General features: G+C 48.1%; 2 protein-coding genes across 3 annotated transcripts; one reads left to right on the top strand and one right to left on the bottom strand.

Moving 5' to 3' along the window:
• Positions 1-675: 675 nt before the first annotated feature.
• On the bottom strand, positions 676-11,531 carry CYB5RL (cytochrome b5 reductase like). Of its 2 annotated transcripts, none has more exons than XM_083867316.1 (7): positions 11,494-11,531; positions 10,204-10,383; positions 9,212-9,360; positions 8,023-8,110; positions 4,879-4,983; positions 3,573-3,776; positions 676-2,005 (listed from the first exon to the last, which is right to left on the bottom strand). In XM_083867316.1, the coding sequence occupies exons 2-7, from the start codon at positions 10,378-10,380 to the stop codon at positions 1,802-1,804; spliced, it is 927 nt and encodes a 308-aa protein (XP_083723442.1). In that variant the 5' UTR covers positions 10,381-10,383; positions 11,494-11,531; the 3' UTR covers positions 676-1,801. The 2 variants fall into 2 exon arrangements, with proteins under 2 accessions (XP_083723442.1, XP_083723443.1); XM_083867317.1 differs by lacking the exon at positions 11,494-11,531 and adding an exon at positions 10,506-10,828.
• A 296-nt stretch (positions 11,532-11,827) lies between these two features.
• Positions 11,828-15,792, top strand: MRPL37 (mitochondrial ribosomal protein L37; the record flags this gene model as incomplete). Its single annotated transcript, XM_083867153.1, has 7 exons — positions 11,828-12,218; positions 12,418-12,601; positions 13,089-13,204; positions 13,709-13,894; positions 14,155-14,312; positions 14,794-14,997; positions 15,565-15,792. 7 exons carry the CDS (start codon positions 11,828-11,830, stop codon positions 15,640-15,642), a joined length of 1,317 nt encoding a protein of 438 aa, XP_083723279.1. The 3' UTR covers positions 15,643-15,792.
• Between the last annotated feature and the right edge of the window lie 3,137 nt (positions 15,793-18,929).

The raw sequence follows: 18,929 nt of genomic DNA, 5'->3' as shown, positions 1-18,929 counted from the left end.
TTGGGCCTTTGCAAAAAAGGTGGGGTGTGGTTTTAGCAAAATCTCAAAAAGACATGATATTTAAAGCTAGAGGACTAGAAGTAAGGTTTTCAAATACTTAATATCTGACAAAAATATTTTCTCCGTATTCCTAGCTAAGGCCAAAGCAGGGAGAACTGGAAAAAGCATTTCATTATTTTATCAGCCTGTGTGCAAAGAAGCACCTTCACTACACAGTGACTTAGGAAAGCTAAAGTACAATGTGGACTGGAGATGAGAGCTTGCCTTGAACTGACCATAGACAACTTCCCTGGATCTCCATGCCTTTAAAGCCAGAACCCCAGTCTGGGTTTGGAAGATGGCTTTCTTGTCAGCCCTTTCTCCAAGGAAGTTAACATAAAAGCAGCAGCTACACTTGATTAATTCCAGGCATTTGGTAACTGCAGACAAATCTCAGCAGTGCAAAGGGAACTTACACTCCCTCCCAAACGTGTGAATCAAGCCACCACTTCAGTGCACACTGTGTTTTTCATGTAACAAACTACATTTCCTTTGTGTAAGGTGTAGTGTTAGACACAGGTACAAAAGCAGGATGAATGATAATGCAATAATCATCTGACACAGCCTGGAAAACCCCAACACAGGACGAACTGGGAATGAACAGAAAAACACAAGGTGTGCAGGAAAGTTGTATTTCCAGGTGTAGATCCTAAACACAGCAGTCTAAGAAGGTAAAAGAGCAGACAGCAAATACCTCAGAGGAAAAACAGCAGCATTTTGGACTGAAAAAAGAGGAAGGGGACCAGGTGCCCAGGCTGCGTGCTGTGCCAGGCTGCCATCCCTGAGCAGCTCCCTGGCTCTGCTCCCTGTCCCACAGGGAAGCACCCCAGCAGATCCCATGCAGCTTTCCCTCCTCAGGTGGTGTTCCTGTATGCTCAGGGAACCTCCTCAGGCACCTGTGACAACACCAAACAGTTGTTTATTTGTAAAGAGGTTCAATTTAATGAGCCAGGGCTATGACACAACACTTAGGGGACATAGAAAGCAAACAACCATCCTCCCTGACAGGCAGCAGCCACAACCCAGCCACATTATCCCAATTTTGGGACATGCTCTTTGTCTCCCCAGGTAGCATTTCAAGGGCTAAGCACAGGGTAGGTAACACAGGCTGTGCCAGGACAGGAGCCAAGCCTGCCTAAGTTCTCACTAGACAGAATGTATAATTCCATCCTTATTGATACTTTTTCCATATTGGAAATGCGAATGTTTTGGAATGGCTGTTTTAAAAGATCAATGCCATCTTCTCTGTATTAGTGTACATTGGGGCAACTGAGGCACAGTGAGGTTGAAGGGACTTGCCTGACATCAGCCTGCACACGACAGAACCAAAACGATCCCGACTCTTGCTGTCCCCTTGGCCTGGCAAGGATCCCTGAGGATTGTATCTCTCCTCTGGACACCTAACAGGGCACAACACCACTGCAGAACAGCACAGATTGCAAAGCAAGTCACCAATCTTCATATTACAGCAGGGCTGTATGCATGGATGCTTTCTAGTACCCTCTTAGGAGATCTCTCTCTTAAAATTGCACTTGAAGACTTTCATTAAAATTGCCATGCTGGTCCCTGTGGTATAGGTGGGATACCATATACCAGCCACTCTGGAATGGCACCTGTTCCTTAAAACACCCCAGAGTGAGGATCAACAAATAGTTGCTCCAAGGAGCTCAGACTTCTGAGCAGGCTCATTTTGTGCAATGTCTGCAAAGAAACAAAGACATCCAAGGCTCAGCCTAAGGTTCCTCAGGTCAGGAATGTCCTGCTAAAAGACAAAACAGGAATTTTCTTCAATTCCTGCAGCTTTCAAGTATCTACTCATATCTTCATTGAATGCAGAAGAGCCACAAATTAATACAAATGGCTTTTTTCGACAGGAATTTACTATTGTCTTCATCAAGTCTTCATTGAGCCGACCGGTGTACGTGTTTTCCTGGTAGCTCCAAGGAAGTTTTTCCAGCGAAGTTTCCTGGAAAAGTAAAAGGTTTGCTGTGTGTGATGTTAAAAAGGACAACATTTCTTAGAATTGAATCTCTCTCCTCCCCTCAGAGTAATGCACAGGATGGTTTTCACCTTTGTGACACCATGTGGGGGACACTGACCCTTCCTGAGAGCTGCATTCCTCTTCCCAAGCCCAGATGAAATCTTTCCCTGCCACAGGACCTGGCCACTCACTCAGAGGGGACTGAACAAAACCAGAGTGTAACTATCACTAATAAATGCTGCAGAACCTTCTCCATTGAGAACCATCTCCCAGGGCACCTTTCCTATTCCCAAGTCCCAAGTCTGTTCCTCTCTATTGCCTCTCCCATTCCCAAGTCTCTTTCAGTCCCATCTCCCTTGACCAAAACTGAAAGAAGCCAGCTCTGCTCCAAATACAGCTCTGATCCCATGAGAAGTGTCAGATCCCGTGGATCCAGCAGGGACTCCCCTGCTGCAATTAATCAGGAGCAGAAGGTGCTCAGATGTGGTGGTGACAGGCAGCACAATGAAATACAGACAGATACATAATCCCAAGAGGGAGGATGCACGAGCCAGCCTTGGACTACCACAAACCTGCTAAGAGAGGAGGAAAAAGGGAGAGAGGAGGGGCAGACAGTGTTGACAGGGGTCAGGTGGGTTTCGTGCCCTTTGCTGATTGAATTTCAAGACCTTCTCATGCTCTTGAGACAGCAGTCGAAGAGTTTAAACACCCTGGAAAGGGTATTTGAGCCATGTCACCAGAGACAATTATGGTTATGCTCCTACAGAGCAGCTGAGGAGGTGCCCAAGTCACCAGCACTTTTCCCTCTACCAAATCTCATCTTACCAAGGCCACACGTGGAACAGAAAGTATGAGGCAGTTCCACTGTGAGAGATACAAGAAATGATTCATCTGAGAAACTAAAAATGCAATGGGATTCATTCCCTTAGCATAAATAATTCTTTCTATATCCTCCCAGCAATGAATCCTCATTTCTGACGGAAATAATTTTTAACCACCAAATCCATGCAGAACACAGGCAACTTTGGGACCAAATGGAAATGAAAAAGACTGCTCAAAATGTAAGACCATTGAGATGTATGCCCTCATCCCATGAATGTGGCAGAAAAGTAATTTTGCAGTGGAGGAAACAACTTTTAGAAGTTTAAAAATGGGTCAGCAAGTAAAATAATTGCTGGGAAGTTGGTGCTAGCACACCAGAGGAGAGCTCTAGCCATGAGCAAAGAATGGAAGATAAGGACAGATTAAGGCACTGGTATTAGAAAGAAAAAAAAACAGCTTATCTGGCGTTTAGGTGCAGCAACAACTGTCTGAAATGGGGGGAATAACCAACAGGAACAACAGATAGGGAGGCAGAGGAACAGTGATGGCCACTTCCCCAAAATTCTCCAGACTAGCAGCAGTGTGAGAACATGTAGCAGATTTGAGAACAGCAGCTACTGGATCACAGATCAGGCCAGATGACTGGGAAAGGATTAAGACCATGCTTATGGAAAAGTGGAGGAGGCAGACAGAACCCTCACACAAACACACTTCACATCCATTTATTTACCTGGCTGAGGACATAATATATTCTAATATTCCAGTACCGAGCCAAATCTTGCAGAAGAGGCTTTAAATAAATTTTGTCAAAGGTGGGGAAGCAGCAAACAAGAGTTACAAAGGTTTCATCCTCTTCATCATCTGTTATGGACTGGAGAATGGGAATCATTGGTGCGAGGCCAGTGCCAGAGGCCAGCATGAGGAGTTCTCCATGCTAACAACAAAACAGAGAATTTGGAATGAGCTGTGGTGGCTGGAAATGGGTGTGCCCACAGTCAGTTCCTCTTGGTGCCACCCTGGTAAAGGGTTTCTTGAGAAACAACATACCAGAAGGTCATGAACTGGTAAATTCAGATCCCAAAATGTGTTTTTCTGCAAAGGATTACAGATAACACTTCAAGGGTTTACATATTAAATCTAACAAAACAGGATTTAACCCAAATATAATAATTTATCCTAACTTTAGCCTTGATTTCAATTAATTCATGTTTCAGTTTCAATTCTGTAGTACGCTTTGCTGACCCACTGTGTGTTTTCTTCCACTGGAAATGCTCCTTGTGTTTCTCTTGGTTGCTGCAAAGTAAAATCCTGAATGTCCTCTGGAAGAAACGAGTGTGACAGGAAGCAGGACACAATTGCTCTGCATAGAGCTTGGTCACTCAGATTTTCCTTAATTGTGTTGGGGAGAAAAAAAAAAAAAACCAACCCAAAACAAATCCACTAAAAACCCCAAAAGGCTTAGGGATCTTAATGACCAGTGTTTCAAATTTGCTCCTCATTTGAAAGGTCAGAATTAAGTAACTGAATTAGCTCGTGTGAGAAGCCTCTCCCTGAAACCAGATCTGCCTTTCCCTGCAGCCAGCCTGGTATTGGCAGGTGGGACCAGCGTTTGGGGAGCGACCTGACACCTCAACAACTCAGGGAATACCCGAGAGAGGAGAAGATTAACACCTCCCCTCCACCCCTCAGTCACAACACAGAGATGTGGGTCAAATCAAGCAAAAACCCATCCACACTCATTGCTGGTGCAAAGAAAGTTCCCTTCGTTAGGCACATCAGGAACTCCTAATGCAAGTGATGAACACGGAGACTTGCTAATATTTTCCTGTCTCCCATCCACCTCCTCTTCCCTCTTAAATATTCTGCGGTTCGAGAAGGTGCTCCAACTGACTGCTAATGCTGTCACACTGCACAGTAACCCAGGAAGTCTCTAAAATAATCATGAAAACAGTAATCAAATTGATGTCTCCCCTTCAGAGTATTGAGCAAAGCTTGCTGCCACGGGCTGAAGCATCCTATGGCTCTTAGGAACTAACCTTATTAGGCTGATATGGGAACCCTCCAAACGGCCCACGCCAAAAGACCATGTCTCCTCTTTTCCACGTTCTTATGTATTGTGACATTAGCCCAGCTTCATAGCACTAATAAAAAACATTGCACAAAAGAAAAGAATAATTATACTCCGTTGGAAAGTTTCCCAGCTTAAAGTTGATTATAAAGTTATCTACATTTAAACGAAAAGGGGACAAAAAAACCCATTTTGTGTATTCAAAAAAGAAAGAAAGATCTTTCCATTTGAAAAATAACTCAAAGTTATACCCAAAACAAAGACATTTAAATTAAATCATATTGGAACCACTCCAGCTTGACTATAATGTAAACACGAACCCCCTCTCACGCAGCCTGAATTTCCAAAACTGGAAAAAGCTTATCAGAGTTCTTGCTTACAAAGCACACAGAGAAGAGTGTCTTGAATGCAAAGCACAGTGCAGGCCTTCAAGTGTTCTCCAAATCTCAGGGTATGGGGTCTGGAAATGCCCTCTGGGTACTGTTAGTTATATAAACACCACATAGCTCTTGCTTTGTTTCAGTCTCTCAGATGCTGCGCTGATACAATTAGTGACCCAATGTCAGGTTTCTCATCTGCAAAACTCTTTGTTTCCAGAAAAGATCATCTGGATGCTGAGGGATGCCTCCACAGTTCCAAAATAATATATTAATGTTGGCCCCATGGAAGAAAAACATGAGCAAAAACCCTGCCTCATTTTCTACCAGGCACAAACAACATTATCCAGGCTGTTGCCTGCAGGAATGCTGATCTCACTCATGGCTGAGGAGAAGGGCTCAGTGCTTGCTGGAAACAGAGAAAGGACGAGAGGCTGGAAAATTAAAGGCTTGTTCAAGCAGACATGTTGCCATCCCTGCCCTAAATGTGTGACCACTGAATGTTTTAAGAGAAAAATGTGAGCAGAAGAGCAGCCAGGGTCCGGGATGTGGCCAGAGAACCAGGACTGGCCCAAGCAGCAGGAGCTGAAAAGTCCAAAGCTGCAGCACACAAGGGCTCTCACCAGGACAAGCCTGGGGAAGAGCAACACAACCAGGGGTCAGAAGAGGGGATGTGATACAAGCCTTTGGCAACTCCAGCCCACACAAAAGAAGTGTATTTGGGGGTATTTCCTGCACAGGCATTGGAGAGAAGCCTGGCTCCACACCCCAGTGCCTTGGCTGGCCACCAAGCTGCACTGCAGGCAAACAAAATTGGTGAACCACAAAGCAGCTCAGAAAAAGCGAGTGAGAGATCCTGTGCTTGCAAGCAGTGTTAGCTAAGAAAGAACACAGATGCTCCTCCCCTCCCAGCCTCTCACTTAAACCTGAAATATTAAGAAGTATTAGCACCAGTTGTTACATTCAAAAGGTAAAACACAGACACATCCAGGCTCTGAGTTATTGTCAGAATTCTTTTATGTTCAGAGGGCTCTGGGCAGGTGCTAAGTCTCATGCAAAGAGTGTGCACTTGCTTCAAAGAAGCAGATTTTATACCTCCCTTCTTCTAATATATCCAGAAACCCAAAGCAAGAACAGAAAAGTCCACTTACTGCCTATTCCTAAAAGACCAGGGTAATGGAAGCTAAAACAATCCTTCTTACACCAAAATTATTTCCAAAAAATTGAAGTGAAAAGTGATTGAGTGGGTTTCAAATGAGTTTTTCTAAATAAAAAGAAAAAAATTATCTCCTGGGGGAAAACTTCCACACCCCGCTTTACATGGAGAGAAACCCTAACATTATAAAATCACTCAAAAAGAGGGTTATGCTCTGTAAATGGCAACTCCCTCACTCTTAACTGTAGTATCACAAATGCAATGCTGTAATAACAGGAGACAGAAGGGTTTGAACAGTGCTTGGATTGCATAGTAATAATAATATACTACTTTCCAAAATTGCCTCAATAGTGTAAAATATACCACAACCTACAGAGTGAGTTATAAAAATGGCTGCTTTACACTGGGTGTTACCAACCTCTTTTGTCACTGCCAGAGAATAACTATAGCTGCTTTTGGGATGAAAGGTTTTATATAAAGGAAAGGTATCATTACAATCATTACTATTATTATTGAAATGCAAAACCTGTGAGTAATGAGCCGCTATACATGAAATTTCACAGTCATCCTGTGAATGTATCCTATTAATGCAACTCAAATGCAACATTTCTTTCCCCTACCACACACCAATTGCCACAAGAATGGGGAAATGACCCTCCCACAGGTGTCCTAGAGAAGCTGTTCACTTTTCTAAAGAGCAGGGTTTGTGTTTGAACATACAATGCATAATAAACCCCAGAAACGTGAAATCCTGGAAGACAGGCAGAGGACAAGTGGCCCTTCTCTGCAAGCCACCTGGGATACCCAGCACTCTGAATTTCACACCTGTACTGAAGTCTGTGTCTGCCCTGAGGAGTCCCTAGTGACACACAGAGGCAGTATTGGAAAAATGTTCAAGTCGGTATTTGCCACACAAAATAATCATCTAAGAGCACCCTGAAGACGTGCACGAGATAGATTTCCAAATCTCCTATAAAATCCTTTTGAACTCAACTGGCATTTTGTGGTTGACTCCATAAAGATGAGGACATTTGTCCAAAATGGGCTTTGCCATCATGTCCACCCCAAGAGATGCAGCCTGTGCCTATGGGACACCTCTCTGCCCTGTGGGCAACAAAGTCCCTCAGACTGCAGCTCCAGAGCCCTGTCTGCACACCAGGAGCAGCTGCCTACTCACAGAGGGGTGTTCTTCAAGTAAAATACAGAGGGGAGGATAAGGGCAAACATTCCCCAAAATCAGTGGTTCAGCTGGGCTGACAAATGAGTTGTGATTTCAAAGACAGACTGAAAAAGCAAAATGAAAGGAGAGAAGTGGAATGGACACATCTTTCCATCTGATGGGCTCTCCCAAGTGATCCCAGGGATACTGCTGCAAAGCACTTGTTTGTGTGTCAACTTCTTCTGCTTTCATTTTTGTGGGAAAAACTGCAATTTTTATCAGCAAAGCACAAATGCTTCAAAACAACAGAGAAACAGTCCGTGAGGGATTTGAGAGAGTCTTACTCGAAGCACTGACAGCATGCTTGGTTCCTAAAGAAAACACCTTATACTCTAACCCATATTGTCCAGGCTTACTTACTTTAATTAGAACTTCAAAGTAACCTTCTGCATTCCTGGGGCTAATTGGAGTATAGGCTCTCTGGACCTCCAAACCATTCACCATTCCTCTGAGAAGAGAAACAGGAAACCCCTGTGACTTGGGTCATTTGGGGGGCTCCTGCAGCTCTCTGGGAGACAGGTCCTCTTCCCACTAGCCCAGCCTGTGCACAGATGAAAAACACTTCCCTTCCAGAGGCAGAAATCCAGGGGGAACATAATGGCAAAGAGCACCTTTTGTTTTCTCTGTGGTGGCCTCAGCTGTACCACATCCAGCTCCCAGACACACCCCTGGAAAGGGATTTTGTACGAACATGCAAGAGTGGCAAAGTTTGCTGCTCCTTTTGAGCGGGGGTCACTTTCTGCATCCAGTCAGCATCTGGTAATCAAATAACAAAAGCCAAGGCACAGCCTTCACCTCAGGCCTTGTCAATACAGACTGTATTTTCCTGTAAGTGTTCCCTTTCCATGGAATCATCCACCCTGCTCTTTGCTACTGACCACGGGAGTTGATGGAAGTGACCAAAGCTTTTTCTGTGCTGTGTGATGAGCCAGGGCTGGAGGGAGGAGCGTGTGCTGTCAGCAGAGCCAGCTGCACACACCAGCCCTGAACGTACCAGGGACGTCAACAGATGCACATCAATGGCATCCTAACAGGACTTTCTCTGTCTGGCAATGATCACCACAGATGGCTGAGAGACAGAAACTTTCCCCAAGTGGCCCCTTTCTGGCAAGCAGCAAACTGCATAGGAGGGTTGTTTTGCTAGAAATCAGTCAGGCAGTGCCTGGGTACTGGGGTGTTGAGTTACCCCAAGATACAGGGCCTAAAACACCCAGCTCTGGGGCAAGTGCAGCTCATTGTCTTCATTCCAACGCACTGGAGTAAATAATCTGTTGTAACATCTATTCTTTTAAACCTTTCTTCCTGCAAATGTTATTTTCTTAATCACACCTAGTTCTTTCTGAGCCACCAACGCAGGGATAATGCTGAAGAAAACTACAGCTCTTACCACAGAATTAGTAGAGGCAGCGAGCTCACGAGCTCTTTCATCTGTGTCATTGTGGAGGTACAGAAATCATGATTTGCCTGCTATGAAGCCTTTGTCTATTGACAAAACCCTACGTGTTAGGTTACATAATGCAGACTGTTTAACTAGCACAGAGAACAATACCTTAACACGATATGTTGTCCTAAACTCAATCGCAGGCTGCTATTTCCTGGTAATTCAAATTTGTACTGGTAGGTGTCCTCTGTCAGCTGCTCCACCGAGCTCACGCTGAATGCGGTGAATGTATCTGGATTCAGCTCTGAATTATTGCTCTGCAAGAACAACAATAAGCAATTACTTGGTTAGATGGTGTCTTTTATAATTTCATTTTTCTCTGGAAGCAAACGTGCGTGCTAATTTTGTGCCAGAGATACTCAGGACGTGCATTAAACACCGAGGCCCGGTGCAAATTCCAGCTCTCTGCTGATTCATTATCATGTTCTGTAGCGTGCACTTTGGGATCTTGCATTTCTCCCCACCACCACCTTTTTAAATTACATTTTTTTACACCTTACAAGCGAGGTCATCCTGTTATGACTCATTGCGATCATTTTCTCATGTCTGGAAAGAAACAGAAATAATTCTGCTAAAAGAGGCAAGCGCTGCTTTGGGGGCAACTTTGCAACCTGCTGATGGCCACAGTGAACAGAAAATATTGTCAGCTGTTTCAGCTGATCTTTTTTGCTTGACCCAGCATAGTTAATCTTATGTAAAAGGGCACTGGCAGGCTTAAAAATTACACTCTGAAGACAACTGCTCCACCATACACAACGCAGCTTTTTCTCAGCATCAAAATAAGAGTCTAAAAATCAGGCAAAGATGAGAAAGGTGAGGGGAAACAAAGCTTCTCCGAGGAAACCCGGAGAGGAGAAGCTGCAGAGCCAGAGCTGTAATGCGACACCAGGGAGAACTCTACACTTGGAAAATCACATTACAGCAGGGAGAGAGTGGCCAAGGGGGAGGGTGAAAGCCGAGTTTGGGGAATTGCATTTACAGCCCTCTCTTAAGGCACGACTCGAATTTATCCCTGCATCCCTCACCCATCACCACAACCCCACACCCAAACAAGGACGATCAAAGCACAAGGCTCCAGGATGCGATGAAGATAAATCGACCTGCTCCTTCTTTCCCATGAGAAGGCTTTTGTCTTGCATGGCTTTGGCTCTCTCCCACTGTGCAAGCTCCTTCTCGTACACATCGTAGATGCAGGGCTTGCAGCCGCTGCCGCAGCACTGGGATGGAGAAGGTTCCTGGGGCTTCAGAGCCAGCCAGTCCTGCTCGTCGTCACTCATTGCCTGCAAAACACAAGCCCTGCATCAAACCCAGCATGATGAAAAGCAGAGTGTGCTCAGCAGCTGGGTGTTTTCGGGGAAAGGCTGAGAAAATCACTCTCGAGCATCTTGCATGTGTATCAAACTGAAAACCTGGAGCTGATCTGTGTCTGCAACAGCCCATTTTAGCTCGAGTGCTCAGTGCCTCTGCACAAAGGGCAGACCTCGCAGCCACCAGCCCAGAGCAGAGCCTGAGCCCAGCCTCAAGCCCTCCTCCCCAGACAGGCTGCCCAGCCAAAGCTACACCCTTTAATCCTGCTCGTTCCGCCGCGCTGATTTCCTACAAAAGAGCAGCTCGGTCACCCGGAGCAGAAACATCTTAAAAATCTGCTGCTCGGTCCAGGAAAAAAGGGTGACAAACCCAACCACCACCAGGACAATGGGGATCAGCCCCAGCCACCAGATGTGGCCCGAGTTGGGTTTTTTTTGTGCAGCTTTGGAACGGGAGAGGGCAGGCAGCTGAAGGCAGAGAAAGCAGAAAGTTCAGAGCCAAGAGACTTGAGGCAAAGAGGGCAAAGTCTCAGGCAAACAACCACTTTGGTTATGAGCTTTGAATATAATGGCTTTAAATCACAAGTAGGGGAGGCCAAGAAGGATGGGATTTTATCCCTTGCTCCCGTGGCTTCCAAAGGTGTTGTACCCATGGAAGACTCACTCTTCAGGTCAAAACCACGCTGCAAACATGACGGGGACCTGCTGTTTTTACACACGGGCCGAGTTAAGGCCTTCACAACGCGCTTGTCTCCGCATCCCTCGGGCACAAAGCGGCCCTCAGGAAATTATGAAGCCACGGGTGACGAAGTGGAGGAAGCGAACATTTAGAGCTTCCAGCAGTTTAATTGTCAAGGTCAATTAATTAAGTAACCTTCACCCCTGTAACAGAAACACTTATTTTAAGAAGGGGGGCGGGGAACGGAAGGAGAACCAAAGGCGGCTGGCCCGGCTTCCCACCGCGCCCGGTCTGTCCTGGGGCCCGGAGCGCTCACGGGCTATGAACGGGGGGTATAACCCGCGGGTGAGCCCGAGACGCCCGGGCTCGGGGCTGCGCAGATTTCCAGAGCTCCGAGCACTTACTGTGCGCGCCCGGGGCTCGGACAGGCCAGGCCGGGCCGAAACAGAGCGGCCCAGCCCCGGGACCCGAGTGCGGGCCCCGCCGCCTCCCGCCCAGGGACGGTCTCTCAAGTGCCCCCCTCCCCCGCCCCACCGCCGAGCAGGCGCCTCTCCCCGCCCACCTCCGCGCTCAGCGCCTGCCCTCACCCGCCAGGCAATTTGCCGACCCTCCCTTACCGCGAGGCGCGCCTGCCCGCCATTGGCCGCCGCCGCCGTCAGTCACCGGGGGTGAGGGTTGGGGGAGAGCCTGGCCAAGATGGCGGCGGGCGGGCGCTGAGGCGGCGGGAGGAGGAGGAGGATGGCGGCGGCGGCGATGGCGGCGGGGCCGATGGCGCTGAGGCGAGCGGGGGCGCCGGCGCAGGGTCTCACCCGCGGCATCATCACCCGCTCGGGGCGGCCCCGCCACCGCGGGCCGCTTCCCCGCACGCCCTGGACCGTGCGCGGGCCGCCGCCGGAGGTGCTGGCGGAGATGGTGGAGCGGCGGCCGGTGCGGGAGCAGGTGGAGCTGGACACCGTCACTTACGCGGAGCGGCTGCACTACGTGCCCGGCCTGGCCCGGCCGCGCTTCCCGGCCTGGGAGCGCGGCTGGCGAGACCCCTGGCACTCGCCGGGGCCGCGCTACGAGGAGATGCCGCTGTACAAGGAGCGCGGGTGCTACATCTGCCACCAGGGTGTCCGCATGCTGGAAGGTACCGGACACCCCGCGCTGCCCCCTGACCAAACACTCCCCTTAAACTCCTGCACAGAGCACAAAACACGGGCCGTGAAGAGCCTGCCCGGCCCCATGAGCTGCCAGGCAGCCTCGGTCACACATAGAATGGCTTGGGTTGGAAGGGGAAGATGTGATAGATCTGCCGCCTGTGATAGATCGCCCTGTTGTGTTCCCAGGAGTGCGGCAGGCGCAGTGGCTCACCAAGACGAAGCTGGTGGAAGGTTTGCCCCCAGCCGTGCAGGGCATCGTGGATAACCCGGCCCTGGGGCTCCAGGAGCTCGAGGAGAGGGCCAGACACGTGGTGTCCCATGCGCGGCTCTGGGACACGGCAGAGGTGGCTCCCAGGAGGGAAAAATATTGGTGAGTCCTCAGCTGTAGGGAAGGTTTTAAACGCTGCAGAGAAAATTCATACACAGCTCTTCTATGGAAAGAGGGTGTGCTGTGCAAAACCCTTTGCATCAGATTGTCAAACAAACAAAAACACCCCAAAAACAACCCAACAACCAAAGCAACAAATAAAACCCAATTCTGAATATTGACAGTAGCACTGACATAAATACTACGCTAGATCAAAGCTTCCTTCAGGCCAATGTCTCTGTTTCAATTCAAGATCTGCTTCTAGCTGATGCAGAGTATCAATTTTTAAAATAATTGTAAGCGTTACCTCTGCCAACTTGAAACAGGCCTGGTGTGTGTGATACCAGTCTGCAATCTCTGTTAACTGTTTGGGAGTGTTATGCCATTATATGTTTTACATACAGTAATTTCACAGCATTTGTGCACCAGAAGCATCTGCCTGCTAGTATGATCTCATTTTTATGTAACTGTTTCTTTTCTTGTTTTACAGCCCAGTGCTGTTTGAAAGCCTGATACACATATGCAGGTCAATGTCTGGGAAATATCCTTCTCTGAGTAAAAGGATGTTGGCTAGAAACTGCAGGATAGCAGCAACCTGGGAAAGAGGTCAGTTGCTTCTGTGGTGGAAGCATTTAACTCTGTAAGATGAGGGGTAGCAAAGCTCCTAGCTTTAATGCTGAGGACTTGGAGAAAATTAAACTATTTCTGGAACCAGGTAATTCTGGTTTAAGTAGTTTATTTATTAATTCTGGTTTAAATGGTGCTGTTGGCATGGGCAGCCTTGGGTGATGGCAGGATGCTGTCCCTGAGGAGATCAACACTGACAAGATGGTGGGAGAAGGGAACCAGTATCTTAGGCCTGATTGTTTATTTTCTTGTGTCTTAAATCACTGCTGTTGTTTTTTTAAAGATGTTTAGTTAAGAACTTAACCCTAGCAACTAACATTGGCATTTTAGAAGAAGAACCTACAGCTGAGCTCCTATTTAAGATGAGTTTGGGGGTGAGGGGGAAAGAGTGAGCCTTGCAGAACAGACCAGCAAAAGGAAATATACATCTTCCCACAGTTTTATTTCACCAGTGTTTGACTGTAGCCTAATTTCCCTCCCCAGAATCCATCCTCCTTCAGGTCCGTGGGCTGAGTGGAATACTCATGAACTCTATGACCCCAATACCACCAGTAGCCTCCAAGGAGGAGATACTGGCCACCAAAGAACATGTTCTGGAGACCTTCTATCCCATTGCACCTACAATCGATCTTCAGGAGGTGAACGTGTACAAAGAGCTCAATGACACAGGTCAGTTTTGGTGATAATTATCTGTGTTTGGCTTAGCTTGGGAGTCCTTCTGGGGGCAGCTGAGAGTAGGGAGTGTGTGGGAATGAGGGGACAGAGGAGTGGGCACAGGTTTGTGAGTGTATTGTTGCCTAAGCAGGACTGAGGACAAGAACTTAAACCCCAGCAAACTACTCGGAACAATTCCTGAAGATAATGGGAGAAAAACCTTGGCTGCCTACCATCTTCCTGAGCAGTTTCTGACATGATTCTGTGCCCTTTAGGTTTCAGAGATGGTTATCCCTACTCTCATCCTCACACCCTGTTCTTCCTGGAGTCTGCCAACGTTCGCACGGACAGGTTCAGACCGGAGCAGCTCCGTGCTAAAATGCTGATGTTTGCTTTTGGCAACGCTCTGGCCAAGGCCAGGGCTCTCCACGGGGTACGTATAGGGAGGCTGCTGCTGGGCCTCTCTTCTTCCTCTACTGCTGCAGCCAGTGCAGGGAGGCCTGAAAGCCTCCCTGCAATCATTTTCACACCCAAGCTTCCCCATCCTGAGGTGAAAACCCAACCTTCAGAAAGCCAGAAATCCACTGCTCAGCAGTGAGTGTGTTTGTGATGCAGCAGGATGGTATGGGCAGGAACCAGGGAGTAAGTTCAGCTGTAAAACTCTTAACCCAGCCCACAGCTCAGTATGTAAATTGACACTTCATTGCTGGCTGAAGGAGGAATTTTAATTAAAATACAAAATCTACATTCAAAACTTGTTTGACTAGAGTAATTTTCTGGGCAAGGTAACAATATATTTATTAAAATCTTGGCTTTAAACCAACCCAAAGATGCAGAATCAGCAAGTACTCATACAATTTCTGTTGTAACTAGCTTTTGAAACATTCTTCCCCACATGTCCCTTCTTTTCCTAGAATGATCCCAAGGTTTTGGAGCAGCCAGTAGTGGTGCAAAGCATTGGCACAGATGGACAGCTCTTCCAATTCATGGTGTTCCAGTTAAATACAACAGACCTCGTCTCTAATGATGGTGTAAAAAATCTAGTCTGGATTGACTCTGATCAGAACCTGTATGAGAGAGCCCAGTGTGTCCCAGAAATCAAGAAAGGAGTTGTTATGGTAAGGAAAACTTGGGAAATGGTTGTAGAAGTGCTTCCCTTTCCACAGCTGGAGGTCTGGGAGCTGGCATAGAGCTGCATCAGGTTTTAAACCAGCTGGAGGGACCTGAAGTGGACACTGGCCTCATTTTTACCTAAACAGGTGTTTCTGAAGGGGGCCAGTTCCTGGGTATTTGTAGTGCTGATGTGCGACATGCCAAGCTTAACATGAACTCTTACATACAGATCCCCTCAGCTGTGATCCAGCATCCCATAATGTGCTTGTTTAAAACCAGCTCTGGGGAAGGGAGTGCTCACAAGCGACTGTCAGCCTCTCTGGGGAGTAAATAAAGCACAGGGCTGCCAGTACTGGTTATACTGGGAGGGGCATCTCACTCACAGGCAAAGGGGTTCTGCCCTCTGAGACTGATACCAGTGCAAGTACCCCCACACAAACCCTTCTGGGGAGGGAGAGCACAATTTGGAAGCTGCCATGCCTGAAAGTCTTACTCAAGCATGTTTAAAGCCGTTGTTTGTCTACATTAATCACTTCACTGCAAACTGAGCATCCGTGTCTTTTTCTCTGCAGAAGCCCGCTGGAATTTCTGGCTTTCAGCCAGACACATTCAAGAAGTTTCTGGCACTGTATCTGCATGGAACTGTGTGAAATTCAGCTCAAATGGAAATACTTCACCAACTGTACCTGCTGCTTCTCTTTGCCAGAACCGTCGTATAATTAAAGGAAGGTGGATTAATTTACTTGAAAAAATAAATTATATTGTTACTGAAAGTAAAATTTTTTTTTAAACTAAATAGTGCATGAAGAAACTCTTTCATTTTAGGGGCTCACCTCTGGATTTGGGTTAGAGAAGTCATCAGATGCATCCTCCTGCACTCTTCCTCCATTGCCTGGGAAGAACATAAGCCAGTCATTATTCCTCTGCGCAGGCTCTGCTCTCAGTGTGCTTCTGCACAGAGCCAGACTCAAACCTATTCCCGAGGTTGCTTTGAGTCCCTCTGAATGCAGAAGAGACTTACAAAGCTTCAAGGGGAAAGCCTGAGCCACGAGCCTTTTTCATTCTGCCTGGCTTTGACTTTGTTTTACTCCTGGCTGCTGTGGTATGTGTCGTGCTGCCCTGTGCTTAGTTCCCAAAGCACTTAATCGGAGGGATTGCTTTGTTGGATCTGTAGAACCACAGTCCTTTTATCCCCCAATCCTGGATGAAGAGACCTGTGCATTTGGGGAAAGTGGTGTAGAATGTAGCGGGAAACTTTGGTGCCTGTAGCTGGTATTTGCTGCTAAAAATACAAAGGAAGAATTTCTTCCTGCCACACAGAGTTAACTGAGCAGGAAGCGTATTCTTTTTAACATGGGGGGATTAGTGTGGGTTTTGTAAAATGAAAGCTAAATTAGCCGCAGCCAAATGTAGAATGTTTTGCAGTTCTGGTACCCTCCAGCACATGGGAAGGGAGAGGACAGCCTGCTCTATTTTAAGGTGTGGAAGAGCACATTTCGAAGAAATTCATCTCACTTCAGTGTCTGGTGTCAGAGGCTGGTCTGTGCTTTGTGATCCCTGGCCATCTGGATGAACACCCCAGTTGTGTGTTCCAGCCCCAGTCCTTCAGGCAGCTCCACTCGGCAGATTTCGGGAACATTCACCAGTCACATTTGAGATCAACAATTGCACCCTGTAAATTGGGATGCAGCGGCTGCAAGCTAAATTAACAAATCCCTCCATAGTTAGGAGAAGTGCTTGAAAGAGAAATAACCTTGTAAGTGTTGCATTGCTGTGCATCATCTTAATCCTGCCTGCTCCAGGGATGCCTAATTCAGCTCATCAGAGTAAATCTGCTCAGGTCTGTGATTTGCACCCAGGTGTTTGGGAATACATTTTAACAGAGCCGTGCTCCGTGGAGCCTGTCACACGCAGTGGGTGTTTCTTTCTCGGGCTGTTGGCTCCCTGCTGTATCACACGGGCTCTGCCTGACATCCCCTCGCTCTTCCAGCTTCGGGTCATTACCCATCCTAGGGAGGAAGCCCTGTAGGGCAGCCAGCTGCCCCTTAGCATTCCTGAGGAGGGAATTTCCCTGAGGAAGCCTGGCTGGAAGAGCAGCTGTGGTGGGGAGGGGTTGTGTAGAGGTGAAACACCTCATGTGCTTCTAGTAGATGTGGGAATTTGTGGGGATGGTCTGTCTGGAAGAGGCAGAGTCCCTTCAGCTGCTTTTACCTCTCAACAAAGACATCTCTGTCGGGGCAGGCAGTTGAAGGGGAGACTGAGAGAAGCTGGAACCCTGCTGTGTCCAAGTTGAGCTGAGACAAAGCACAAGCACAAGGAGGGATAGACCAAGGCAGGGCAAAGGGAGTTTTGAAAAATAGTAGAAGCAGGGAGGCATGGGGTGGTCAGCAGGAAAACGAGGTTTCAGGGGTTGTGTGAAGCATCAGGAAGCCACTGGAGGCAAGGGTATCATACACAAGCATGTAAGGCCATGTCCCTGCTTTGCTGAGGCACAGCCACTCTCACCTGAAGCTGGGGAGAAGCAGTACTCTGTGTCAGGGAAGGAGCAGCTGATCCTTGTGCAGGGAATGCTCCTCTGAGAGGCTGGAGGGGAGCTCAAGGTGGGGATGAGAGGAGCTCCCAGCTTGGCACTTGGCACGGATGCTCAGGTTGGCCCACTGTGGTCCTTGAACCAGGCCACCTGTCCCTGGTGTCCTGCTGCATTTCCCAAGCACTCTGTGCATGGCTCAGCTCTCCCACTTCCCCCAGTGGGGCCTGCTGGAATCAGCTCAGCTGAGGGAGGTGGGATGGGGAGCCCAACAATGGGTCACAGAGGCACATCTGGGTTGGCATCAATAAGTTATAAAGGCTCGTCAGCAAACAAATGGCGTTACCTCAGCACAGACCAGGGCCAGGCATTAACTTTTCATGAATGGCAGCCAGGGAAGCAGAACGTGCACGAATGGGGTGGCAGGAGCCCGAGATGAGGAGGCAGAGAAGCCTGGCTGCTCACAGGAGAGCTCTGCAGGACCCAGAGGAGCCTGCCTGCCCACAGGAGAGCTCTCCACTGCTCCACACTCCCTTCCCCTGAACTGCTCCCACTGCAAAATCCAGCTCCACAGGCTGCACACATCATGCCAACAAGTACACACCGTGCTCAGCCTGGAGCCCCTGGTTGTTCTGATCCTCCTCCTGCATTTAATTTAATGAAAACTAATGGGGGAGACAATTATCCCTGAGGCTGGGCTCAGGAGACGTTTCGAGGAGGGAACTTGGCAGTTTCATGGTGATATTTAATAATACCAGCCTGTAACCCTTAAGAACCAACAGGAAGGACTTTTCAATGCCCCACAATAAAAACACAACAGGCAGCAGGGCAAGAGCCTGCTGCTCTGGGCAAGCAGAGATGGCCCCAGGGGTCTGGGAGGGCAAGATTTCCTCATCAGCCTCAACCCCTCAGGGGTCATGAAACCAAGTGATGGACAACGCTCACACTCTACTTTCTGCAAAACACAGGGGGATGTGATTGCCTGGACCAACATCCACACTGGGGCATGGCTGCACATGGACATCAGTGGCATTACCCTGGAAACAAACCTGCCCTGGCAGCAAAGGGTACAAACACACCCTGCTCCTCTGCTGATGGGCTGTGCAGGCACAGTGGTGGTTCCCAAACCCAGCAGCCATCCAAGGCATTGTCCCCTCGCCCTTCTGCTCCAGAAGCATCTACAACCACATGGTGCTTGCTGCTGGAATTCCAGCAGTGACGTGGCTGTGGGTGCCAGTGCCAGGGAGAAGCATTCCCCCAGGAGCAGCAGAACTCTAGGATGGCCCACAGCCCCCACAGCCCATGCCTGAACATTCCCACAAGGAGGGAGAGAGCTCACAGCCAGCCATGTCCTGCCTCAACTAGTCAAAGATAGAGAACAAGCCTCGCACAGCAGCTCCCGGGAGCACT

The sequence above is a fragment of the Zosterops lateralis genome (assembly GCF_965231275.1).
Source record: "Zosterops lateralis genome assembly, chromosome: 9".
Classification (NCBI taxonomy): Eukaryota; Metazoa; Chordata; class Aves; order Passeriformes; family Zosteropidae; genus Zosterops; species Zosterops lateralis.
Note: the sequence above shows the minus strand (reverse complement) of the source record. Positions and strands in the feature narration are given on the sequence as shown.